The sequence below is a fragment of the Thalassophryne amazonica genome, chromosome 16 (genome assembly GCF_902500255.1).
Source record: "Thalassophryne amazonica chromosome 16, fThaAma1.1, whole genome shotgun sequence".
NCBI lineage: Eukaryota > Metazoa > Chordata > Actinopteri > Batrachoidiformes > Batrachoididae > Thalassophryne > Thalassophryne amazonica.
This window is the reverse complement of record NC_047118.1, coordinates 44,114,779-44,142,242: the sequence shown is the minus strand read 5'-3', so window position 1 is coordinate 44,142,242 and position 27,464 is coordinate 44,114,779. Positions and strand designations below refer to the sequence as shown.

At 40.8% G+C, this 27,464-nt stretch overlaps 1 protein-coding gene across 3 annotated transcripts in view; it reads left to right on the top strand.

The window, feature by feature from the left end:
• Nucleotides 1-23,613, top strand: part of LOC117527656 (serine hydroxymethyltransferase, cytosolic-like) — a 47,216-nt gene extending 23,603 nt beyond the window's left edge. Inside the window, exons 7-14 of one of the 3 annotated variants that reach the window (XM_034190095.1) lie at nt 399-480; nt 651-863; nt 946-1,059; nt 19,801-19,923; nt 20,866-20,982; nt 21,167-21,277; nt 22,057-22,244; nt 22,305-23,613. In XM_034190095.1, the coding sequence (XP_034045986.1) occupies nt 399-480; nt 651-863; nt 946-1,059; nt 19,801-19,923; nt 20,866-20,982; nt 21,167-21,277; nt 22,057-22,226 (930 nt within the window). In that variant the 3' untranslated portion in view covers nt 22,227-22,244; nt 22,305-23,613. Of the gene's footprint in view, nt 1-398; nt 481-650; nt 864-945; nt 1,060-19,800; nt 19,924-20,865; nt 20,983-21,166; nt 21,278-22,056 lie in introns of all 3 variants that reach the window. The other 2 variants (XM_034190094.1, XM_034190096.1) reach the window with 2 other exon arrangements.
• Nucleotides 23,614-27,464: the final 3,851 nt, after the last annotated feature.

The following is a 27,464-nucleotide window of genomic DNA, read 5'->3' as shown; positions in this document are numbered from 1 at the left end:
TACATACTGAGTCCAGTGATTGCATAGACCACTCCAAAGGCAAACGAGGTGAAAAGCAGAGACCCATTAAAATGGGTATAATGGCATAGTCTGGATTTCAGCTCCCACAGATTCATGCAGGACATGTTCCTTTCCTGCATGAATCGTGGATGGATGGATCACCTCTGCATACATCAATCACAGCCTGAAAAGAGAGTTTCCCAGATTTGGAGTCCATGATGACTTCTAGATGAGTAAACAGACCCCAGTTTGCTCATTCATACTTTCAGAAAGTAATAAGGTCAAGTCAAGTCTAGGAACTTGCACTGGCACATGTACATCACTGCGTCCACAATAGCAATCACATCCACTTCGTGCCCAGAGAACTTAACTGTGATGACTTGGTCTGTTCCTTTCAGGTGGATCCAGAAACTGGCTACATTGACTATGATAAACTGGAGGAGAATGCACGGTTGTTCTGCCCCAAACTCATCATAGCAGGTCATTTAACGTCATTGTTAATTCTAGCATCTAACTTTTTAGGACCCAGTCTACGTAAGATTTTTATATATAATCTCAAGATGAGTACATGAAGTCAACATGCTTTTTCCAGGCAGAAATGAGGAGGAATCTGAAAATATATTAATTTGTTGTTAAATTATCTTTTCCAGGGGCAAGCGCTTATTCCCGCAATTTTGACTACCCTCGTATGAAACAGATCACTGATGAGATTGGTGCGTACCTACTGGCTGATATTGCTCATATCAGTGGTTTAGTAGCAGCTGGACTTGTGCCCTCACCCTTTGAGTTCTGTGACATTGTTTCCACGACAACATACAAGACACTGCGAGGTTGCCGTTCTGGAATTATATACTATAGGAAAGGTAGAGGTACACTACGGACATTCTGTACAAATATGCAATTTGCCCAAAGTGTTTTGAGTACATTTTTTCCCTATACTTCTAGGTGTGCAACGTATTGAGGCTGATGGGAAAAAGACTCTATACAAGTTTGAGCCTCTGATCAATCAAGTGATGCGTTCTGGGCTGCAGGGAGGACAACACAGCCACTCCATTGCCGGTACCACTTGTGCTCATACTGCTTGTGTTCTCTGTTCCATATTTACAGTTGTGGAGGTATACTCACACCAAGGTTGTTGCCTGGCTTTGGTCAAGTCAGGAGACAGATTCAATAAAATCTCCAAGTATTTGTTTATATCTGTCACTATAGGATAATATTAATGTGTCTAGAGCGGGCCGTTCTGAAAAAACAGTGGTGGGCATAGCTCAGCCGGTCAGGTAACAGCTAATTAATGAAGATACAGTTGTATGCAAATGTTTGGGCACCCCTGATAGTTTTTCTGATTTTCCTTTATAAATCATTAGTTGTCTGGATCAGAAATTTCAGTTAAATATATCATATAGCAGACGAACACACTGATATTTGACATGTGAAATGAAGATTCTAGTATTTACAGAATGTGTGCAATAATTGTTTAACTAAATTGGGCAGGTGCATAAATTTGGGCACCCTTGTCATTTTATTGATTTGAATACATTTAGCCCTAATTATTGGAGCACAAAATTGGTTTGGTAAGCTCATTGACCATTGACCTCTTTACACAGGTGAATCCAGTCATGAGAAAGGGTATTTAAGGTGGCCATTTGCAAATGTTTCCCCTCTTTGCATCTCTTCTAATGAGTGTCAACATGGGAGCCTCTAAACAACTCTCAAATGACCTGAAAACAAAGATTGTTCAACATCATGGTTTAGGGGAAGGATACAAAAAGCTATCTCAGAGATTTCAGCTGTCAGTTTCCACTGTGAGGAACATAGTGAGGAAATGGAAGACAGCAGGCACAGTACTAGTTAAGGCCCGAAGTGGCAGGGCAAGAAAAATCTCAGATAAGCTGAAGTGAAGGATGGTGAAAACAGTCATAGTCAACCCACAGACCTGCTCCAAAGATCTACAACATAATCTTGCTGCAAATAGTATCTCTGTCCATCGTTCAACTACATAGTGCACTTTGCACAAGGAAATACTGTAATGTAGAGGAAGCCTTTTCTGCGTACACGCCACAAACAAGTCACTTGAGGTCTGCTAAAGCACATTTGGACAAGCCAGGTTCATTTTGGAATAAGGTTCTGTGGACTGATGAAACTAAAATTTAGTTATTTGGACATCACAAGGGGAGGTACAGTAGTGTTCAGAATAATAGTAGTGCTATGTGACTAAAAAGATTAATCCAGGTTTTGAGTATATTTCTTACTGTTACATGGGAAACAAGGTACCAGTAGATTCAGTAGATTCTCACAAATCCAAAAAGACCAAGCATTCATGATATGCACACTCTTAAGGCTATGAAATTGGGCTATTAGTAAAAAAAAAAAAAGTAGAAAAGGGGTGTTCACAATAATATTAGTGTGGCATTCAGTCAGTGAGTTAGTCAATTTTGTGGAACAAACAGGTGTGAATCAGGTGTCCCCTATTTAAGGATGAAGCCAGCACCTGTTGAACATGCTTTTCTCTTTTAAAGCCTGAGGAAAATGGGACGTTCAAAACATTGTTCAGAAGAACAGCGTAGTTTGATTAAAAACTTGATTGGAGAGGGGAAAACTTATACGCAGGTGCAAAAAATTATAGGCTGTTCATCTACAATGATCTCCAATGCTTTAAAATGGACAAAAAAAACCAGAGACATGTAGAAGAAAATGGAAAACAACCATCAAAATGGATAGAAGAATAACCAGAATGGCAAAGGCTCACCCATTGATCAGCTCCAAGATGATCAAAGACAGTCTGGAGTTACCTGTAAGTGCTGTGACAGTTAGAAGACGCTTATGTGAAGCTAATTTATTTGCAAGAATCCCCCGCAAAGTCCCTCTGTTAAATAAAAGACATGTGCAGAAGAGGTTATAATTTGCCAAAGAACACATCAACTGGCCTAAAGAGAAATGGAGGAATATTTTGTGGACTGATGAGTAAAATTGTTCTTTTTGGGTCCAAGGGCCGCAGACAGTTTGTGAGACGACCCCCAAACTCTGATTTCAAGCCACAGTTCACAGTGAAGACAGTGAAGCATGGTGGTGCAAGCATCATGATATGGGCATGTTTCTCCTACTATGGTGTTGGGCCTATATATCGCATACCAGGTATCATGGATCAGTTTGGATATGTCAAAATACTTGAAGAGGTCATGTTGCCTTATGCTGAAGAGGACATGCCCTTGGTTCCAAACCAACAAAATTAATGCCTCGCAGATGTGAAGAAATCATGAAAAACCGTGGTTATACAACTAAATACTAGTTTAGTGATTCACAGGATTGCTAAAAAAGCAGTTTGAACATAATAGTTTTGAGTTTGTAGCGTCAACAGCAGATGCTACTATTATTGTGAACACCTACTAATAGCCTACTAACCTACTAACATCTACTAATAGCCCAATTTCATAGCCTTAAGAGTGTGCATATCATGAATGCTTGGTCTTGTTGGATTTGTGAGAAACTACTGAATCCACTGGTACCTTGTTTCCCATGTAACAATAAGAAATATACTCAAAACCTGGATTAATCTTTTTAGTTACATAGTACTACTGTTATTCTGAACACTACTGTATGCATGGCAGAAAAAGAACACAGCATTCCAAGAAACACACTTGCTATCTACAGTAAAATTTAGAGGTGGTTCAATCGTGCTGTGGGGCTGTGTGGCCAGTGCAGGTACAGGGAATCTTGTTAAAGTTGAGTGTCACATGGATTCCAGTCAATATCAGCAGATTCTTGAGAACAATGTTCAAGAATCAGTGACAAAGTGGAAGTTTCCCTGGGGCTGGATCTTTAAACAAGACAATGACCCTAAACACTGCTCAAAATGTACTAAGGCATTCATGCAGAGGAACAAATACAACATTCTGGAATGGCCATCTCAATCCCCAGACCTGAATATTATTGAAAATCTGTGGTGTGATTTTAAGCGGGCTGTCCATGCTTGGAAACCAACAAACCTGAATGAACTGGAGATGTTTTGTAAAGAAGAATGGTCCAAAACACCTTCAACCAGAATCCAGACTCACACTGGAAGCTATAGGAACCGTTTAGAGGCTGTTATTTCTGCAAAAGGAGGATCTACTAAAATATTGATGTATTTTTCTGTTGGGGTGCCCAAATGTATGCACCTGCCTAATTTTGTTTAACTGAAATTGCTGATCCAAACAACCAATGATTTATAAAGGAAAATCATGGAAATCATCAGCGGTGCCCAAACTTTTGCATACAACTGTAACTTTTTGTTTGTGATTGAGCTTTTCAGCCAACTTTGAAAACCATTAGCAGACCAATTAACTTCCACAAAATTTAGCTCCGCTATTTTAAGTCAGCAAAAAAACAAACAAAAAAACAAACAAACAAAAAAAAACAATCTGACTTACATTTAACAGTCACAACATTTGTAAATAATAATATATTACATGTTTGTTCCTGTTGGAGCGTATATCCAGTAAGCAAAATGGACACATTGTACAAACACAACAAGAATCACCTCAAGGGGATGAAGGAGCAGGAGGTCAAGCCAGAATAAATGTATTAATTAGATTTTTTTTTTTAAATATTTTACATATGCATTTTTATTTCTTACTATTTCTTATTCACACTTTCTCTCAGTGAACTATGTTGAATGTACTCTACGGTTTAATTTCAAATTTTCATTTAATTATTTATGTACATCTTGGTCATCATCTAATCTTGGCATGTGAAACCTTTTTGGGATCCTCAGTGTTTAGTCTTCAAAATGTCAAAAAAAATTTCAGCTATTTGAAAGTTTTAGATAAAAGTTGTTTTTAAAAAAGGCTAAAACTAAATTCATATAGTGAAGCTGTTAAGAATTGTGCACAAAATGAAAGAAGCATGAAACTTTCAGAATTTGCTCTTGATGACATAAGCTTTGATTTAAGATTTGGAGGTGTTCACAGTTTGACTCCTGGGGTCAGCCTGAGGTCATTGACCTGTAGGATATGAAATTTCTATGTATTAAATTACAAATTGATGTGTCTTAGGATCTAAATGTGATGGAAATGTGAACAAATTGTGTATTTCCATGTTTCTGAACACGGGAAACCCATTTCTGATGAGTTCAATTGCCACAGAGGTCAAAACGGTCACTCTTTGGGGTCTAAGGTCAAGGTCGCTTGAAAAGATCCCACATTTTGGTCAATCTAAATATATATAATGTACAGCTTCTTTGTATTTTAGTAAACAATGTCAAGTTATGCATCACCCAAACTTGAAATAAATAAATATATATATATATATATATATATATATATATATGAGGTTTGTTAGAAAAGTATCCGACCTTTTTATTTTTTTAAAAACCATATGGATTTGAATCACGTGTGATTGCATCAGCCAAGCTTGAACCTTCGTGCGCATGCGTGAGTTTTTTCACGCCTGTCGGTTGCGTCATTCGCCTGTGAGCAGGCTTTGTGTGAGCACTGGTCCACCCCTCTCGTCGGATTTTTATTGCGAATAAATGTCTGAATGATTTGGAGCTTTGCTGCATCAATTTTTTTTCCAGAAACTGTGAGACCTCCAGGTGGACACCGTTCGGAAAATTAATATGGCTTTCGGACAATTTTATGGGGATTACACAGATTAAGGAGTGCTCCAGCCGGTTTAAAGACCGCCCACAGTGTCTGAGAGCGCGGCGCGCTCCGAGCGCCGATGGACAGGCTCAGACCCCACTGAAACAATCAGATCATTTCCAACGTGAAGGCTTTGTTGATCCAGGACGTCGTCTGACTTTCACAAAAAGGCAGAAGGCGTGGACATCAGCACTTTTTCGGGACATTCCACTGTTACAGGAGTTTTTTTCATGGAAAGATGGCTGTCAGTTGCTTTTCAGTCGTGTGATTATCCGAGAAATTGAGCATGAGCTGGACATGCCCAAACATGTCCTGTGAGGCTTCATCACGGCGTTGCTTTGCGCCATGCGGCTCCACCACGACGCGTGGAATTCCGCTCCTCTTTCCATGACAAAAACTCCTGTAACAGTGGAATGTGCTGTTCATTTCTAAACTGGACGCTGTCTTGATCCGGTATGTCGTCTGACTAGCACAGGAATTGTGAAAAGACGTGGACATCAGCACTTTTTCGGCACATTGAGACAGACGTGCGGAGGACTTCCGCGCGTCGCGGTGGAGCCGCATGGCACAAAGCAACGCCGTGATGAAGCCTCACAGGACATGTTTGGGCATGTCCAGCTCATGCTCAATTTCTCGGATAATCACACGACTGAAAAGCAACTGACAGCCATCTGAAATCCACCTGAAAGCCGTCCTGTGAGACCAACATGGAGGTGGTTTTGTGCCGCGTAATGAACGGCTCCGTGGCGCGTCCCTCTGCTTTTCTTTCCATGAAAAAAACTCCTGTAACGGTGGAATGTGCCGAAAAAGTGCTGATGTCCACATCTTCTGCTTTTTTGTGAAAGTCAGACGACGTCCCGGATCAACAAAGCCTTCACGTTGGAAATGATCTGGTTGTTCCAGCAGGGCTTGAGCCTGTCGATTGGCGCTCGGAGCGCGCTGCGCTCTCAGACGCTGTGGGCGGTCTTTAAACCGGCTGGAGCACTCCTTAATTTGTGTAATCCCCGTACAGTCGTCCCTGAAAGCCATATTAATTTTCCCAACGGTGTCCACCTGGAGGTCTCTCACAGTTTCTGGAAAAAAATTGATGCAGCAAAGCTCCAAATCGTTCAGACATTTATTCGCAATAAAAAGCGATGAGAGGGGTGGACCAGTGCTCACACAAAGCCTGCTCACAGGCGAATGACACAACCGACAGGCGTGAAAAAAATCACGCATGCGCACGAAGGTTCAAGCTTGGCTGATGCAATCACACGTGATTCAAATCCATATGGTTTTTGAAAAAAATAAAAATAAAAAGGTCAGATACTTTTCTAACAGACCTTGTGTGTGTGTGTGTGTGTGTGTGTGTGTGTGTGTGTGTGTGTGTGTGTGTGTGTGTGTGTGTGTGTGTATATATATATGTATATATATATGTATATATATATATATATATACGAGGTCTCTTAGATAATAAACCGACCCTTTTATTTTTTTTTTAACTATATGGATTTGAATGACATGCGATTACACCAATCATGCTTGAACCCTCGTGCGCATGCATGAGTTTTTTCACACGTGTCGGTGACGACATTTCCCTGTGGGCAGGCCTTGAGTGAGATGTAGCCCCGCCCTCTCGGCTGAATTCCTTTGTTTCACACACTGCTCGAGACGGCGCGCGTTGCTTTATCAAAATTTTTTCTGGACCTGTGAGGAATATCCGAGTGGACACTATTCGAGAAATTAAGCTGGTTTTCTGTGAAACGTTTAACGGCTGATGAGAGATTATGGGGTGTTTCTGTCGGTGTAAGGACTTCCCACGGAGCGGGACGTCCTGCAGCGCTTCCAGGCGCTGTCGTCGGCCTGTTTCGAGCTGAAAACATCCTAATTTAAGGCTTAATTCACCCAGGACATCGTGAGAGAACAGAGAAGATTCAGAAGAGGCCGGCATGAGGAATTTATGCGGACATTCCACTGTTTAAGGACATTTTTTTAATGAAAGACGTACACGCAAATTCGCCGAGTCGTTTCCGTGACGACTCGGCAAATCTGTGTGCGCCGCGACAGGAAAAACACCTCCGTGTTGAAAACCATTTGTAGAATTCAGGCGGCTTTTAATGGCTTTCAACAAGTGAGTAACTGAGAAATTGTTTAACAGCTTGGGCATGTTCCAACTTGCCCGTTAAGATTTCCAACGGAGGTGTTTTTCCTGCCGCGACCCCCCGCGGTCGGGTCCAGCCCGACATGCGACTCTGCCTGCACGTTCTTTCATTACAAAATGACCGTTAACAATGGAATGTCCGAATAAACTCCTCATGCCGACTTCTTCTGAAAGTTCTCTGTTCTCTGATGACTTACTGCGTCAACAGAGCCTGAAATGTGGAAGTTTTCAACTTGAAACGACGAGACGCTGCCGCCTCGAAGCGCAGATCGCCGTCAGGCGCCGTGGACCGTCCTTAAAGCGACACTACCAGACCAAAATCTCTCATCAGCCGTTAAAATTTTTACCGAAAACCAGCTGAATTTATTGAATAGTGTCCACTCAGTTGTGCCTTAGTTTTGAAAAAATTTTTTATCAAACAAAGCAACAGTCTCTGAGCCATTCCTAAACAATGAAAAAAATCGACGAGCGGGTGGACGACTCCTCACTCAAAGACTGCCCACAGGCGAATGACGTAACCGACAGGCGTGAAAAAACTCTCGCATGCCCACGAGGGTTCAAGCATGTCTGATGTAATCACACGTGATTCAAATCCATATGGTTTTTGAAAAAAATAATAAGGTCGGATACTTTTCTAATAGACCTCGTATATATGTGTATATATATATATATGTGTATATATATATATATATATATATATATATGTATATGTGTGTATATATATATGTATATGTGTATGTATATATATATGTGTATGTATATATCAATCAATCAATCAATTTTTTTATATAGCGCCAAATCACAACAAACAGTTGCCCCAAGGCGCTTTATATTGTAAGGCAAGGCCATACAATAATTATGTAAAACCCCAACGGTCAAAACGACCCCCTGTGAGCAAGCACTTGGCTACAGTGGGAAGGAAAAACTCCCTTTTAACAGGAAGAAACCTCCAGCAGAACCAGGCTCAGGGAGGGGCAATCTTCTGCTGGGACTGGTTGGGGCTGAGGGAGAGAACCAGGAAAAAGACATGCTGTGGAGGGGAGCAGAGATCGATCACTAATGATTAAATGCAGAGTGGTGCATACAGAGCAAAAAGAGAAAGAAACAGTGCATCATGGGAACCCCCAGGCAGTCTACATCTATAGCAGCATAACTAAGGGATGGTTCAGGGTCACCTGATCCAGCCCTAACTATAAGCTTTAGCAAAAAGGAAAGTTTTAAGCCTAATCTTAAAAGTAGAGAGGGTGTCTGTCTCCCTGATCTGAATTGGGAGCTGGTTCCACAGGAGAGGAGCCTGAAAGCTGAAGGCTCTGCCTCCCATTCTACTCTTACAAACCCTAGGAACTACAAGTAAGCCTGCAGTCTGAGAGCGAAGCGCTCTATTGGGGTGATATGGTACTACGAGGTCCCTAAGATAAGATGGGACCTGATTATTCAAAACCTTATAAGTAAGAAGAAGAATTTTAAATTCTATTCTAGAATTAACAGGAAGCCAATGAAGAGAGGCCAATATGGGTGAGATATGCTCTCTCCTTCTAGTCCCCGTCAGTACTCTAGCTGCAGCATTTTGAATTAACTGAAGGCTTTTTAGGGAACTTTTAGGACAACCTGATAATAATGAATTACAATAGTCCAGCCTAGAGGAAATAAATGCATGAATTAGTTTTTCAGCATCACTCTGAGACAAGTCCTTTCTGATTTTAGAGATATTGCGTAAATGCAAAAAAGCAGTCCTACATATTTGTTTAATATGCGCTTTGAATGACATATCCTGATCAAAAATGACTCCAAGATTTCTCACAGTATTACTAGAGGTCAGGGTAATGCCATCCAGAGTAAGGATCTGGTTAGACACCATGTTTCTAAGATTTGTGGGGCCAAGTACAATAACTTCAGTTTTATCTGAGTTTAAAAGCAGGAAATTAGAGGTCATCCATGTCTTTATGTCTGTAAGACAATCCTGCAGTTTAGCTAATTGGTGTGTGTCCTCTGGCTTCATGGATAGATAAAGCTGGGTATCATCTGCGTAACAATGAAAATTTAAGCAATACCATCTAATAATACTGCCTAAGGGAAGCATGTATAAAGTGAATAAAATTGGTCCTAGCACAGAACCTTGTGGAACTCCATAATTAACTTTAGTCTGTGAAGAAGATTCCCCATTTACATGAACAAATTGTAATCTATTAGACAAATGTGATTCAAACCACCACAGCGCAGTGCCTTTAATACCTATGGCATGCTCTAATCTCTGTAATAAAATTTTATGGTCAACAGTATCAAAAGCAGCACTGAGGTATAACAGAACAAGCACAGAGATGAGTCCACTGTCCGAGGCCATAAGAAGATCATTTGTAACCTTCACTAATGCTGTTTCTGTACTATCATGAATTCTAAAACCTGACTGAAACTCTTCAAATAGACCATTCCTCTGCAGATGATCAGTTAGCTGTTTTACAACTACCCTTTCAAGAATTTTTGAGAGAAAAGGAAGGTTGGAGATTGGCCTATAATTAGCTAAGATAGCTGGGTCAAGTGATGGCTTTTTAAGTAATGGTTTAATTACTGCCACCTTAAAAGCCTGTGGTACATGCCAACTAACAAACATAGATTGATCATATTTAAGATCGAAGCATTAAATAATGGTAGGGCTTCCTTGAGCAGCCTGGTAGGAATGGGGTCTAATAAACATGTTGATGGTTTGGATGAAGTAACTAATGAAAATAACTCAGAACAATCGGAGAGAAAGAGTCTAACCAAATACCGGCATCACTGAAAGCAGCCAAAGATAACGATACGTCTTTGGGATGGTTATGAGTAATTTTTTCTCTAATAGTTAAAGTTAATGGAATACTCAGCTCAATAGAGCTCTGACTCTTTGTCAGCCTGGCTACAGTGCTGAAAAGAAACCTGGGGTTGTTCTTATTTTCTTCAATTAGTGATGAGTAGAAAGATGTCCTAGCTTTACGGAGGGCTTTTTTATAGAGCAACAGACTCTTTTTCCAGGCTAAGTGAAGATCTTCTAAATTAGTGAGACGCCATTTCCTCTCCAACTTACGGGTTATCTGCTTTAAGCTACGAGTTTGTGAGTTATACCACGGAGTCAGGCACTTCTGATTTAAAGCTCTCTTTTTTAGAGGAGCTACAGCATCCAAAGTTGTCTTCAATGAGGATGTAAAACTATTGACGAGATACTCTATCTCACTTACAGAGTTTAGGTAGCTACTCTGCACTGTGTTGGTATATGGCATTAGAGAACATAAAGAAGGAATCATATCCTTAAACCTAGTTACAGCGCTTTCTGAAAGACTTCTAGTGTAATGAAACTTATTCCCCACTGCTGGGTAGTCCATCAGAGTAAATGTAAATGTTATTAAGAAATGATCAGACAGAAGGGAGTTTTCAGGGAATACTGTTAAGTCTTCTATTTCCATACCATAAGTCAGAACAAGATCTAAGATATGATTAAAGTGGTGGGTGGACTCATTTACTTTTTGAGCAAAGCCAATAGAGTCTAATAATAGATTAAATGCAGTGTTGAGGCTGTCATTCTCAGCATCTGTGTGGATGTTAAAATCGCCCACTATAATTATCTTATCTGAGCTAAGCACCAAGTCAGACAAAAGGTCTGAAAATTCACAGAGAAACTCACAGTAACGACCAGGTGGACGATAGATAATAACAAATAAAACTGGTTTTTGGGACTTCCAATTTGGATGGACAAGACTAAGAGTCAAGCTTTCAAATGAATTAAAGCTCTGTCTGGGTTTTTGATTAATTAATAAGCTGGAATGGAAGATTGCTGCTAATCCTCCGCCTCGGCCCGTGCTACGAGCATTCTGACAGTTAGTGTGACTCGGGGGTGTTGACTCATTTAAACTAACATATTCATCCTGCTGTAACCAGGTTTCTGTAAGGCAGAATAAATCAATATGTTGATCAATTATTATATCATTTACCAACAGGGACTTAGAAGAGAGAGACCTAATGTTTAATAGACCACATTTAACTGTTTTAGTCTGTGGTGCAGTTGAAGGTGCTATATTATTTTTTCTTTTTGAATTTTTATGCTTAAATAGATTTTTGCTGGTTATTGGTGGTCTGGGAGCAGGCACCGTCTCTACGGGGATGGGGTAATGAGGGGATGGCAGGGGGAGAGAAGCTGCAGAGAGGTGTGTAAGACTACAACTCTGCTTCCTGGTCCCAACCCTGGATAGTCACGGTTTGGAGGATTTAAGAAAATTGGCCAGATTTCTAGAAATGAGAGCTGCTCCATCCAAAGTGGGATGGATGCCGTCTCTCCTAACAAGACCAGGTTTTCCCCAGAAGCTTTGCCAATTATCTATGAAGCCCACCTCATTTTTTGGACACCACTCAGACAGCCAGCAATTCAAGGAGAACATGCGGCTAAACATGTCACTCCCGGTCTGATTGGGGAGGGGCCCAGAGAAAACTACAGAGTCCGACATTGTTTTTGCAAAGTTACACACCGATTTAATGTTAATTTTAGTGACCTCCGATTGGCGTAACCGGGTGTCATTACTGCCGACGTGAATTACAATCTTACCAAATTTACGCTTAGCCTTAGCCAGCAGTTTCAAATTTCCTTCAATGTCGCCTGCTCTGGCCCCCAGAAGACAATTGACTATGGTTGCTGGTGTCGCTAACTTCACATTTCGCAAAACAGAGTCGCCAATAACCAGAGTTTGATCCTCGGCGGGTGTGTCGTCGAGTGGGGAAAAACGGTTAGAGATGTGAACGGGTTGGCGGTGTACACGTGGCTTCTGTTTAGGGCTATGCTTCCTCCTCGCAGTCACCCAGTCGGCCTGCTTTCCCGGCTGCTCGGGATCTGCCAGGGGGTAACTAACGGCGGCTAAGCTACCTTGGTCCGCACCGACTACAGGGGCCTGGCTAGCTGTAGAATTTTCCACGGTGCGGAGCCGAGTCTCCAATTCGCCCAGCCTGGCCTCCAAAGCTACGAATAAGCTACACTTATTACAAGTACCGTTACTGCTAAAGGAGGCCGAGGAATAACTAAACATTTCACACCCAGAGCAGAAAAGTGCGGGAGAGACAGGAGAAGCCGCCATGCTAAATCGGCTAAGAGCTAGTAGCTACGCTAAGCTAGCGGATTCCTAAAAACACGCAAAGTGAATAATGTGTAAATAATTTAGAGGTGATTCAGCAGAAGGAGTGCTTTAGTTAAGGCACGTAAAGATTACACTGGGAAACAAATCGTAATCTAGATAACTAGATCAATCTAACTGCGCAGATTAAACAGCTAACAGATACAGAAAAACACCGCTGTGCTCCGGAACAGGAAGTGATACAATACCGCAGTGAGAGCCAACCACCAGTAGAGGCAAGCAAGATATATATATATATATATATATATATATATATATATATATATATATATATATATATATATATATATATATATATATATATATATATATATATATATATATATATATATATATATATATATATATATATATATATATATATATATGTATGTATATATGTATGAGTGATCTTTCCTTTTCTCAGTTTGAACGTTTTGTTGTGCTGATTTATGATAGAACGAGTGCATGCTCAGAAGTCAATGAGGCAAGAAATCATCTTTTTTTTTTCACCCAGCGGTCAAGATCACTGGAAAACATCCCCCCTACACAAGATGCTTTGAGACAATACATCAAAAGAGCAATGTACCAAGCTAACATATGGAACCTTGCCTTGGTTCCTCAACCACATTTGTCCAGTCCCTCAGACTAGGGATGGATTGACACCGATGTTGCTTGGCAGCCACTTTGGACAACCCTCCCTGAAGCATCACAGGCTTGCTATGAACTTGTGCACTGTGGTTGCAAAAAGGGCTGTGTTGGGCATCGTAAATGTAAAAAGGCAGCATTAAAATGCACAACACTGTGCACATGTTCTGGTGACTGCAGTGACTAACACATTGTTCACCAGTTCTACTGGTTCGTCCTTATGACTGTTTGATGTGATGTAAGTGCACGTGTTTGACTTGGCAGCTGGCCTCGGTCCTGGAATGATTGAAGAGGCGATCATAGAGAACGGTGTCCGCTTCCATCCCCTATGGATATAAGAGTAGAGCCACTAGTGAGATTGGGGGGGGATTTGCGGCGCCAGGGCGCATGAGGTGAGGATGAGCTGGCGGGTTTATATCTCCTGGAAGATGGGAGACGGGTGAGTTGGTGGCTGTCAATCATCCTATGGGCTCTTCCCGAACTATGTTTAGAAAACAACATTTATGATGATGCATGTTGTGGACAAACCAAGTTGTAAACCCTTCTTATGAGTTCAAGTCTGTTGTTTCTGATGTGTTGAGGTTAGGACTATATTTTTGTACATTTTTGTTGTATCCATGTTCATAAGTCTGTTCTGTTGCCTGGTTCATATTTACATGTAATTGATAAAACACAAAGGAGCTGTACATTTTATATTTAGATTGATCAAAATGTGGGATCTTTTCAAGCGACCTTGACTTTTGATCCCTGAGAGTGATTGTTATTGACCTCTGGGGGTACCGGACATATCATGCTCAGAAACATGGAAATATACATTTAGTTTACATTTCCATCACATTTAGATCCTAAGACACATCAATTTCTAATTTAATACATAGAGATTTCATATCCTACAGGTCCATGACCTCTAGCTGACCCCAGGAGTTAAACTGCGAACGCTTCCACATCTTAAATCAAAGTTTGTGCCATCAAGAGCAAACCCTGAAAGTTTCATGCTTCTTTCATTTTGTGCACAATTCTTATGATAATCAGAGCTTAACAAGCTCCACTAATATGAATGTTATCGATTACCTCAGCTAAATGTTTTAGTGGCTTATCAATTTAGCTATCAAAGCTAACTTTTAGGTTCGCTGTGTTCAACACTGTCAAACATGGGTGAAAAGGAGTAATTAGGAAGACATCCACACAATGATGTAGGAGACTCAAGATTGTGTCACTGTGATTGGGCATGTACTACCTAGTTGCTTTGTTACAGAGACAACCATTGTTACAAAGCAGATTTAAAATCTAGGTGTGATATTCCACATGCCTTCTCACACAGTCCTGCTTTTCAACCACCTTTTCACAGAGTTGACCCAGAGGGCTTTGCCACAATACAAAAAAACATGTTGGCTAATCTTCATTTCAATAATTGTGTGTTTACAAAACAAACTGGCTGTAAAAGTGATGATTTAGATTTAACTGTTATATTAAAGGAGGTGAGTTATTATGCAATCCATTGCATAGTCTTTTTATAATGAGCTTTTTTTTTTCGATGATGTTGTAGATGTTGTTCAGTTTTGAGAGTAATCAACATACTGTAGTTTAAAAATGATAACATCAAGAAGCTTCGATTTTCCGTTCAAATTTTGTTTCAGTAAATAAATGGATGGTTTCCATTGGAGATGCTCCAAAGTACTTTATAGTGATCGGTCTCTCTCTCTCTCTCTCTCTCTCTCTCTCTCTCTCTCTCTCTCTCTCTCTCTCTCTCTCTCTCTCTCTCTCTCTCTCTCACACACACACACACACACACACACACACACACACACACACACACACACACACACACACACACACACCAAGATACTCAACTGCACATCAGGACCAGTTTGAGGATTAGGGACCTCGTTCTTTATTTTCTGGTCTAATGGGGAATACCTCAAACAAAAATACAGCAATTAATCCACAATTATTACTAGCTGAGCGTAATAATGGCAGACATCAGAATTAAAACAACCACACATCCGAGGTCTGTCCATAAAGTATCGTACCTTTTTTTTTTATTTTTTAAACTATATGGATTTGATTCATATGTTTTCACGTCAGACAAGCTTGAACCCTTGTGCGCATGCGTGAGTTTTTCCACGCCTGTCGGTGACGTCATTCGCCTGTGAGCACGCCTTGTGGAAGGAGTGGTCCCGCCCCGCCGTCGGATTTTCATTGTCTGGAAATGGCGGAATGATTTGTGGTTTTTTTCCATCACAATTTTTTTCAGAAGCTGTTAGAGACTGGCACCTGGAAACTATTCGAAAAATTTATCTGGCTTTCGATGAAACTTTTACGGGCTTCACAGAGAATAAGGTCTGGTAGTACAGCTTTAAGGATGCTCAGCGCGCCGCGCTCCGAGCTGCGACGACGCGGCACAAGCCACCGGACCATTTCTGAGCTGATGGCTCTGTGGATACGAGACTATCGTGTGCTCTTTCTCTGGTTATCACAAGAGCTTGACATCAGCCATTTTCCGGCAGATTTCACTTTTAACGAGATTTTGTCATGGAAAGCCGCGCGGAGGCATTGCGCATCACGACCGATTCGCTTTGGAAGCGAGACAAAGGAACACCTCCGTTTCGGCGTGTCAGAGGACAATTTTTGTTCATTCCTCAGCGAGTCGGTCGTGACGCGCGAAGCCTCCGTGCGGCTTTCCATGACAAAATTTCTTGTTAAAAGTGAAATCTGCCAGAAAATGGCTGATGTCCAGGTCTTGTGATAACCAGAGAAAGAGCACACGATGGTCTCGTATCCACAGAGCCATCAGCTCAGAAATGGTCCGGTGGCTTGTGCCACGTCGTCGCAGCTCGTAGCGCGGCGCACTGAGCGTCCTTAAAGGGGTCCTTAAAGGGGTCCTTAAAGGGGTACTACCAGACCTTATTCTCTGTGAATCCCGTAAAATTTTCACCGAAAGCCAGATAAATTTTTCGAATAGTTTCCAGGTGCCAGTCTCTAACAGCTTCTGAAAAAATTGTGATGGAAAAAAACCCCAAATCATTCCGCCATTTCCAGACAATGAAAATCCGACGGCGGGGCGGGACCACTCCTTCCACAAGGCGTGCTCACAGGCGAATGACGTCACCGACAGGCGTGGAAAAACCCACGCATGCGCACAAGGGTTCAAGCTTGTCTGACGTGAAAACATATGAATCAAATCCATATAGTTAAAAAAAAAAAAAAAAAAAGGTACGATACTTTATGGACAGACCTCGTATGTGTGGTTGTTTTAATTCTGATGTCTGCCATTATTACGCTCAGCTAGTAATAATTGTGGATTAATTGCTGTATTTTTGTTTGAGGTATTCCCCATTAGACCAGAAAATAAAGAACGAGGTCCCTAATCCTCAAACTGGTCCTGATGTGCAGTTGAGTATCTTGGTGTGTGTGTGTGTGTGTGTGTGTGTGTGTGTGTGTGTGTGTGTGTGTGTGTGTGTGTGTGTGTGTGTGTGTGTGTGTGTGTGTGTGTGTGTGTGTGTGTGTGTGTGTGTGTGAGAGAGAGTGAGTGAGTGAGTAAGAGTGAAAGAGAGAGAGAGACCGATCACTATAAAGTACTTTGGAGCATCTCCAATGGAAACCGTCCATTTATTTACTGAAACAAAATTTGAACGGAAAATCGAAGCTTCTTGATGTTATCATTTTTAAATTACAGTATGTTGATTACTCTCAAAACTGAACAACATCTACAACATCATCATCAAAAAAAGCTCATTATAAAAAGACTATGCAAGGGTTCAAGCTTGTCTGATGTGAAAACATATGAATCAAATCCATATAGTTAAAAAAAAAAATAATAAAAAGGTACGATACTTTATGGACAGACCTCGTATGCAACCCCTGGCAAAAATTATGGAATCACCGGCCTCAGAGGATGTTCATTCAGTTGTTTAATTTTGTAGAAAAAAAGCAGATCACAGACATGACACAAAACTAAAGTCAAATGACGACAACTTTCTGGCTTTAAGAAACACTATAAGAAATCAAGAAAAAAAGATTGTGGCAGTCAGTAACCGTTACTTTTTTAGACCAAGCAGAGGAAAAAAAATATGGAATCACTCAATTCTGAGGAAAAAATTATGGAATCACCCTGTAAATTTTCATCCCCCAAATTAACACCTGCATCAAATCAGATCTGCTCATTGACATTGACCCTATGCCATGACACTGACCCTATGTGTCTTTTTGCAAGGAATGTTTTTGCAGTTTTTGCTCTATGGCAAGATGCATTATCATCTTGAAAAATGATTTCATCATCCCCAAACATCCTTTCAATTGTCCAAAATATCAACATAAACTTGTGCATTTATTGATGATGTAATGACAGCCATCTCCCCAGTGCCTTTACCTGACATGCAGCCCCATAGCATCATCACCTTGCCCAATGCAGATTCGAGATTCATCACTGAATATGACTTTCATCCAGTCATCCACAGTCCACAATTGCTTTTCTTTAGCCCATTGTAACCTTGTTTTTTTCTGTTTAGGTGTTAATGATGCCTTTCGTTTAGCTTTTCTGTATATAAATCCCATTTCCTTTAGGCGGTTTCTTACAGTTCGGTCACAGACGTTGACTCCAGTCTCCTCCCATTCGTTCCTCATTTGTTTTGTTGTACATTTTTCGATTTTTGAGACATATTGCTTTAAGTTTTCTGTCTTGACGCTTTGATGTCTTCCTTGGTCTACCAGTATGTTTGCCTTTAACAATCTTCTTATGTTGTTTGTATTTGGTCCAGAGTTTAGACACAGCTGACTGTGAACAACCAACATCTTTTGCAACATTGCGTGATGATTTACTCTCTTTTAAGAGTTTGATAATCCTCTCCTTTGTTTCAATTGACATCTCTCGTGTTGGAGCCATGATTCATGTCATTCCACTTGGTGCAACAGCTCTCCAAGGTGTGATCACTCCTTTTTAGATGCAGACTAACGAGCAGATGTGATATGATGCAGGTGTTAATTTGGGGGATGAAAATTTACAGGGTGATTCCATAATTTTTTCCTCATAATTGAGTGATTCCATATTTTTTTCCTCTGCTTGGTCTAAAAAAGTACCCGTTACTGACTGCCACAATCTTTTTTTCTTGATTTCTTATAGTGTTTCTTAAAGCCAGAAAGTTGCCATTTGAAATGACTTTAGTTTTGTGTCATATCTGTGATCTGCTTTTTTTCTACAAAATTAAACAACTGAATGAACATCCTCTGAGGCCGGTGATTCCATAATTTTTGCCAGGGGTTGTACAATTGATTTGTCTATGTACGCTAAGCTTTGAAACAGTCCATCATTTGAATTGAGGTAATGAGTGTGTAGGGCTGCAGCAGCATTTCCGCTGCACGGCTGATCTCGGGGGAGTGGCAGAGCGGAGGCCCAGAGTGGTGGGGTGGGGGTGTGCGGCATGTGAGCAGATGAGTTCATATCAGTCTCTGTCCGTGTATGCATAGAGTCTGGAGTGGCCTTGACAACCACAGACTGTGGGGGGGGGAGGCAAATGAAAAGGAGCCAGATGTTTCACCAAGTCTGTTGAAATCCCTCTGGAGGAAAACAAACGGGGCATTTTAACCTTCGGTAGCTGATAAGACTGCCATGTTTGGGTTAGGCAGAGAAGCATGGATATTCACTGGTCTCCAACATTAATTCCTTTGCAAGGCAGACATTTGCGCCGAGATGATTTGCAATTTGCATTTACGTTCCACAGTTAACGCCGTCTGAGATTGTACAGCCTTGCCCACCTCATTAATCATGACGAACAGGTGTGGGGTTGTGGTTTTGGTAGCAGCCATCTTGCCAATTTTCTGGTAGGTCAGGGCAGCGCCTAATCCAAGCAGCAAAAGCCCCCTGCCTAAAAGCAAATAAGAATAAATCCTCAACGTCTTCCATGGAGAGTGGTGCCAAGCACGCGATGCGCCACTTCTCCCAGGCGTCGAGAACATAGCCCATAGGATAGGTTCCATCTGGGCATGCAGGGTCCCCCAGCTCTGGTTTTCTTGTTGAAAAGATGGTGTCAATAGCGTTGGGAGACCAGCTGATCAGTTCCATGGTTATTCCAAATATAGTTCGAAGAATTCACAGTCTGGTGAAATTGGGACTTTTGAAGGTTGGGGCACAGATAGAGACAAACAGAAAGAGAGGAGGAGATGCGACTGCCCTTGCCGGAGTCCCAACCGAGTACTGAGTACTGTCTAGGCACTGTATGATGACTGCGTGAATGTTTTTAGATCATGATTTTTACTTTCTGTTTGCTCTCAGGTGTTGCTGTGGCCTTAAAGCAGACCATGACTCCACAGTTCAAAGCTTACCAGAAGCAGGTTCTTGCAAACTGCAAAGCATTATCAAGTGCCCTCACTGCCCGAGGCTACAAGATTGTCACAGGGAAGGATCACAGTACAAATATAAATTAATCATTAATAATGTAAGATATTCCTTTGTTTTGTGAAAGCCCACACATGTACCCTGTAAAATGCAGTGAGTGAAGTCCATGGATAGAGGAGAAGTTGGTCAATTCAAACTTGGGCCAAAGTGTGAACTGGGCCCGGGGTTAACCCTACCCTAACCTGAGCCAAGATCTTAATCCAGACTGAGTTCTCGTTACCAAGGCCATTTCCCCAGTTTGTTGACATGATAATTCAAAAACATAAATGCTATAATATTTTCCATATTTAAAGGGTGTATATAATTAGAACAAACGTAAAAAAATGGTTTGTTTCAACTAAACAGATCAACCGAAAAAACAACTGTTTCCTTATGTAAATATCCTGTAGACCACCTGCTGAGTGGTTTGTGGATGATGGATGATGGAAATTGCTTGTGGTTTAACTTCTATGCAACTAAAAATTGTCTGCCAGCAGGTGGCAGACAATTTTATCATTATATGCATGATGCAAATTATAAATACAGATGAAGTTGCATGGAATTTGAAATAATAGTTTGTCAGCTTCTTTAATTTCCAAAGCTTTGGTTTGGTGGGCCACCAAGACCAAGTTACTTGTTTACAAATTAAAAATCATGTGATTTTAACATGCATTTCTTATAATTCCCTCATCTCCACTTATAATTATCATCCAGTCATGAGAAATTATGATTAACAATTTTTTTAACTCACTTTGTATATAAAGAAACTTAACTTGATAAAAATACTTATGTACTGAATTGTTTCTAAATTCCAATAATTATACATTTTCTAACAGACGGTGCAAAAAACATCTTGCTGGTGTTCATTTAGAATGAATGAAATGATTATTAATATATAAACAAACATTTCAGGAACTTCATAGCCACCCTTTCTTATAATGTTCTCTCTGTTTAATTTTACAGGTGGAACTGACACCCATCTAATTGTGGTTGACCTGCGCAATAAAGAAACTGATGGAATGCATGCTGCAAAGGTTCTGGAAGCCTGTGCTATCATGGCTACGAAGAACAGCTGTCCAGGTTTGTCTAATTGTTGACATGCCATGCATAGTTTAGTTTGTAAGCAGGTGCAAATTATTCTTTTCTTTTATCTTTGTGGATCTAGTTGTTTCAGGCATAGCCACTCATTTTAAATACCAAACACCCTTACACCCTTCTTAAAACACTTTGGAACACATTGTAGTTGTACCCTATGTGTATATAGGTGATAAGAATCCTCTTCGCCCTAGTGGTCTGAGGTTGGGAACGCCAGCTCTGACCTCCAGAGCTCTGGTAGAGGAGGACTTCAGAAAGGTGGCGGAATTCCTTGATAAAGGTAACATTTTCAAGATCCTATATCGCAGACCACTATAATAATCACTATAGTAAATTTGCCATATAATTTGAATTTAAGAAAGGAAAAACATCTTAAAGTCTACAATTTAAAGCGGCAGTGTGCCAGATTTATTGCCATCTAGTGGGGAGGTTGCAGATTGCATAAAGTTTTCATTCTCATTTTTGCTCCTTTCGTGACAAGTATTTATGCTCTCTTGCAATAAGCAATTTTTGGGATCATCGATATCACAAATATGAGGGTTCTCAAACTTGATAACCTGTACTAACAACCGGTAGACAGAGTATAGGGAGCAACCACTGATTCCTCTTGTTTTTTCTTCAGTCCTCCAACCAAGCTGCAAAATGTCAAAGGCAGAGTAAAAATGTCTCTTTAGGGTTACTGTATCAACATGATGGTGCAACATAGCGACCTCTATTAGGGGGTCCACTCCCAGCTAGATATGAAGGGCCCATTTTAAAATTATGAAAACACATTTATTCATTGTTGCAGATATTTATACACTAATAAACAGAGGGTTATGAATGAACACCCATAAATCATACACACTGTAGCTTTACAGTACAAGTTGTGTATAGTAGCAATAAAATTCTACTGTTTAAAGTTTAAAAAGACATTTTTCAAAATGTTCTAGATAAATAAATCTGGTTCTCTTGCACTAATTTCTGATAATATTCTGAATTATGTAATTGAAAATCGAGGGTCCCAGTAACTTTGATGAAGTCAACTTTGAAATCTTGCCTCTCTCCTTTCTCTTCCAGGTATTGAGCTGACAGTGGAGCTCCAGAGAAGCTTGGATCCTAACGTGACTCTAGAGGAGTTCATGAAAGCTTTGAGCCAGGACAAGTTCCAGCAGCGGGTAGATGAGCTGAGGGTGAAGGTGGAGAATTTTGTCAAACAATTCCCCATGCCTGGTTTCTCTGATATTTAAAGTGTGGCTGATCAAACACTGATGGCTGCCATCATATTATTTTGTTGTATGTGCTGGTTTTGTCTTCATAGATTAGTTGACAGATCATCTGTGAAATACCACGGGACAAATCAAGGCGTTGTATGAATTCACGGTCTGTTTTGTGGAATGTAATTCTGCATCCTGGTTGCTACTTCAATTCGAAATTCATGTCAAATTCATGTCAGTCATTGTCAATTCAATTCTGAATTTAGAAAAAAAAATCTGCCAAAACAAACAAACAAACAAACAAACAAAAAAAAAACAAATAAAATCAGTGAGTGAGCTTAATTCTGATCACAATGTATACCAACCTCCAACTCACAGAACATGAACATGTAACAAACATATCATTAGGGGAACAGCAATGAGTAAAAATAGAAAAGACTCCATCAAGGATGGAATGTTTTCCACCTGCATTTCTTTTGTTAGCATAACTCAAATACTAATCAACAGATTTCAGTGACATTTGGTAAGCAGATAGATAATGTTCTGGATAAGTGATTCAGTATTGGATGTGATTGGGAATACATGCTAGAACTGAGATCCAGAAACATGTTTGGTGCAGAGCAACATTTAACTTATAAAGTTGTGATGTTGATAAAGTGTGAGAAAATTAGGGGTTTTATTTTGAATTTGATCTGGGACATATCATGGAGTCAGGATCCAGAAGAGGTTTAAGGCATTCAGGGTGATTTAGTTCAAGAATTTATTAATATTAAACATCAATAACATTTTGTGAAAAGATAAATGGTAAATGGACTGCATTTATATAGCACTTTTCCATCTGCATCAGATGCTCAAAGCGCTTTACACATCAGTGCCTCACATTCACCCCGATGTGAGGCTGCTGCCATGCAAGGTGCCCACTACACACCGGAAGCAACTTTAAGGACCTTGCCCAAGGGCCCTTAGTGATTTTCCGGTCAGGCTTGGATTTGAACTGAGGATCCTCTCGTCTCAAGCCCATCGCTTAATCACTAAACCATCACCTCCCCTATGTATAATGTAGGCAGATGTACAATGTCCAAGGAAATAATTTATGTAATTTTGGAATCAGTTCAGAACATGATGTTAATCTGGAATCTAGAAGAATGTCATTACTATAGTGGCACTCAGCTCAGGATGGATCTTGATGAAATTTTATGAACAAATTCTTAACAAACGAGGCTTGATGCTAAATGCAAGTGAAAGTGGGTATTTTGGTGGCGGAAAACATGTGGCCTTGGTGGAGGTGTGTGCTGTCTGAGTGTCTTTATTTGTATATTAATTGCACATTGTTTTAAAATGCATAATCATGGAGCACACAGTGGTGTTGGGTGTCACATTAATTTCCTCAGCACAACAGTTCAATAAAATGTTTTTTTTTAATTTGCAGATTATATGTCATTTTTTTCTGTGCTGCTTTCCTTGTCAGTGAATAAATGAATAATAAATATTTAAGAATCATAATCCTCTTTAGTGTTCCAGCTAGAGGGAGTCAATTTATAGTCTTATCCTCACCTATGGTCATGAACTTTGGTAATGACCAAAAGAATAAAATATTGGATGCAAGAGGCAGAAATAAGATTCCTCCATTGGATATCTGGGCAAACACGCTGGATGAGAGGTGTGAGTCAGGGGCGGTCCTGGAGGCGGGTCGACCGCTCGCAGGGGGGGACGGCACGACCGTGCGGAAAAAAAAACGGGGTGGGGGGCGTTGTCCTGACGGGGGGGTTCATGGTTTCGTTACGTTACGGCAGAGCGGCGCCCCCACCTTCCCGTCCCATGGCGGCTTTCCTCTCACTCATTCCCGCAGCTTCACAGTGCTATAAACAGTAGCGAAGACTGCAGCGAAACGAGACGAGTCATTGGATAAATGCTGGGCTTTGTCCCGCCCTTCGGGCGCTCAGCGTGTCTGGGGGGTCTATGGGGCAGATGGCTGGCCTCGGCTGGCCCGGACGCTCAGCTTCTGCATGATGATTGGATGATCTGTCTGAGGCTGAATCCCTTTTTGATTGACAGCGAAATGAGCGAATCAGCGATCTTTTGGTGTAAACATCCGTGGGAGCATTTTTTAATTTTCATTCTTTTCTAAGTTGACTTTCCTAATCCTCTTAGTGGCATTTTCTTTGTTAAAAACGACTAGCGACAAATCGAGCTTCTATTTCTGGTGTTTTTTCTTGTAGCTGCTTGTGTTTGGAGACTGACTTCTATCGCAGTTTCTGTCCCTACCGAGCAGCGGGTGCTGCTGAGCTCCTCCACCGTCACAAAGCACTCACAGGCGGACACACTTCACACTAGCCTCGCGCCAGTCCCAGCTAGCGAGCTAGCTAGGTAGCAAGCTGCACATAATGGCAGACAATTTGAATGTTGTGGACCGGATTTTGGCGAAGGCTGCTCAAGGTTGCCCAGAAATGCTCCTACTCGATGGAATTTCACATCACGGATAGTGAGCACTGTGGCAAACAATTATGATGCCCTCCTGCTAACTTTTGAGATGATCATTGCAGATAAGTCCATGGATGATGACACATTAGACTGTGCCAATTTCTTTGTGTTTGTTATTGCAGTAGTCATTAAAACTGGAAATTTGTTCTTGAAAATAGCTGTTGGGAGTTAATTTGTGGGATTGTGGGTGTTCTGGACGAAGTTAGTGTTTTCATGGGTAGTGTGGCGGAGGTGGTGGCCATGTTAGTGTGCGCGGGGGGGCGCACGCAAGGGGTTTCGCCCGGGGAGTAAATCACTCTAGGACCGCCACTGGTGTGAGCATCTGGGAGGGACGCAGAGTAGAAATGCTGTTTCTTCACATTGAACGTAGCCAGCAGAGGTGGTTTGGGCATCTGGTGAGGATGTCCCTCTGGTTGTCTCCCTAGGCCTAGAGAGATCTTCCAGGTATGTCCAACTGGGAGGAGGTCTCAGGGAAGACCCAGGACACACTGGAGGGGTCTGGCTTGGAAACAACTCAGGATCCCCCGGGAAGAGTTACATGACTTAGCCGAGGTAGTGCGGCAGATAACTGCAACAATCCTTCACATTGTGATACAAGCATCAGATTTGGCATGAATGTTCTTCAAAAATCAGTGTTTGAGAAAAAAAAAAAGTGCTGTCCACTTGAAAATCCAATATCGTGGCCAGGTAGGGGTCAATGAAGAATTGCACAGGGGTCACAATTTAAAAATGCTCCAATCATATTGAAAGCTATACCACATTATGTGTCTGATCACAGAGATTCCAAAAAGGTATAGTTTGGACTATCTGTGAATGAATGTTATGGGGCAAAAACATTAAGAATGGTGAGAAAGGTCAATGTCAGTTTGTACAGGAGTCAAAAGTTAAAGTTGCCCCAGTTCTGGTGGTGCAAATTATAACTATATGATTTTAAAATAAAATGACTATATTTTTGGAATCATAATGATAAAAATAATAAACAATACAAACACTAAATTTTCTACATGATTGGATTTGATTTGTTTTTTTTATCACTTTGTATTCCTTAATACAACACCTGGCAAAAATTATGGAATCACCGGCCTTGGAGGATGTTCATTCAGTATTTTAATTTTGTAGAAAAAAAGCAGATCGCAGACATGACACAAAACTCAAGTTATTTCAAATAGCAACTATCTGGCTTTAAGAAACACTATAAGAAATCAGGAAAAAAAAATTGTGGCAGTCAGTAACGGTTACTTTTTTAGACCAAGCAGAGGGAAAAAAAAAATATGGAATCACCCTGTAAATTTTCATCCCCAAAACTAACACCTGCATCAAATCAGATCTGCTCGTCTGCATCTAAAAAGGAGTGATCACACCTTGGAGAGCTGTTGCAGCAAGTGGACTGACATGAATCATGGCTCCAACAAGAGAGATGTCAATTGAAACAAAGGAGAGGATTATCAAACTCTTAAAAGAGGGTAAATCATCACGCAATGTTGCAAAAGATGTTGGTTGTTCACAGTCAGCTGTGTCTAAACTCTGGACCAAATACAAACAACATGGGAAGGTTGTTAAAGGCAAACATACTGGTAGACCAAGGAAGACATCAAAGCGTCAAGACAGAAAACTTAAAGCAATATGTCTCAAAAATCGAAAATGCACAACAAAACAAATGAGGAACGAATGGGAAGAAACTGGAGTCAACGTCTGTGACCGAACTGTAAGAAACCGCCTAAAGGAAATGGGATTTACATACAGAAAAGCTAAACAAAAGCCATCATTAACGCCTAAACAGAAAAACACAAGGTTACAATGGGCTAAGGAAAAGCAAACGTGGACTGTGAATGACTGGATGAAAGTCATATTCAGTGATGAATCTCGAATCTGCATTGGGCAAGGTGATGATGCTGGAACTTTTGTTTGGTACCGTTCCAATGAGATTTATAAAGATGACTGCCTGAAGAGAACATGTAAATTTCCACAGTCATTGATGATATGGGGCTGCATGTCAGGTAAAGGCACTGGGGAGATGGCTGTCATTACATCATCAATAAATGCACAAGTTTACGTTGATGTCTTGGACACTTTTCTTATCCCATCAATTGACAGGATGTTTGGGGATGATGAAATCATTTCTCAAGATGGTAATGCATCTTGCCATAGAGCAAAAACTGTGAAAACATTCCTTGCAAAAAGACACATAGGGTCAATGTCATGGCCTGCAAATAGTCCGGATCTTAATCCAATTGAAAATCTTTGGTGGAAGTTGAAGAAAATGGTCCATGACAAGGCTCCAACCTGCAAAGCTGATCTGGCAACAGCAATCAGAGAAAGTTGGAGCCAGATTGATGAAGAGTACTGTTTGTCACTCATTAAGTCCATGCCTCAGAGACTGCAAGCTGTTATAAAAGCCAGAGGTGGTGCAACAAAATACTAGTGATGTGTTGGAGCGTTCTTTTGTTTTTCATGATTCCATAATTTTTTCCTCAGAATTGAGTGATTCCATATTTTTTTCCTCTGCTTGGTCTAAAAAAGTAACTGTTACTGACTGCCACAATTTTTTTTTCCTGATTTCTTATAGTGTTTCTTAAAGCCAGAAAGTTGCCATTTGAAATGACTTTAGTTTTGTGTCATGTCTGTGATCTGCCTTTTTTCTACAAAATTAAACAACTGAATGAACATCTTCCGAGGCCGGTAATTCCATAATTTTTGCCAGGGGTTGTACAATCTTTAGTGCTACCTGGCTATATGTACCACACACAAAAGGTTGTACATGCTGTGATATACTGACACTGGATCATATTG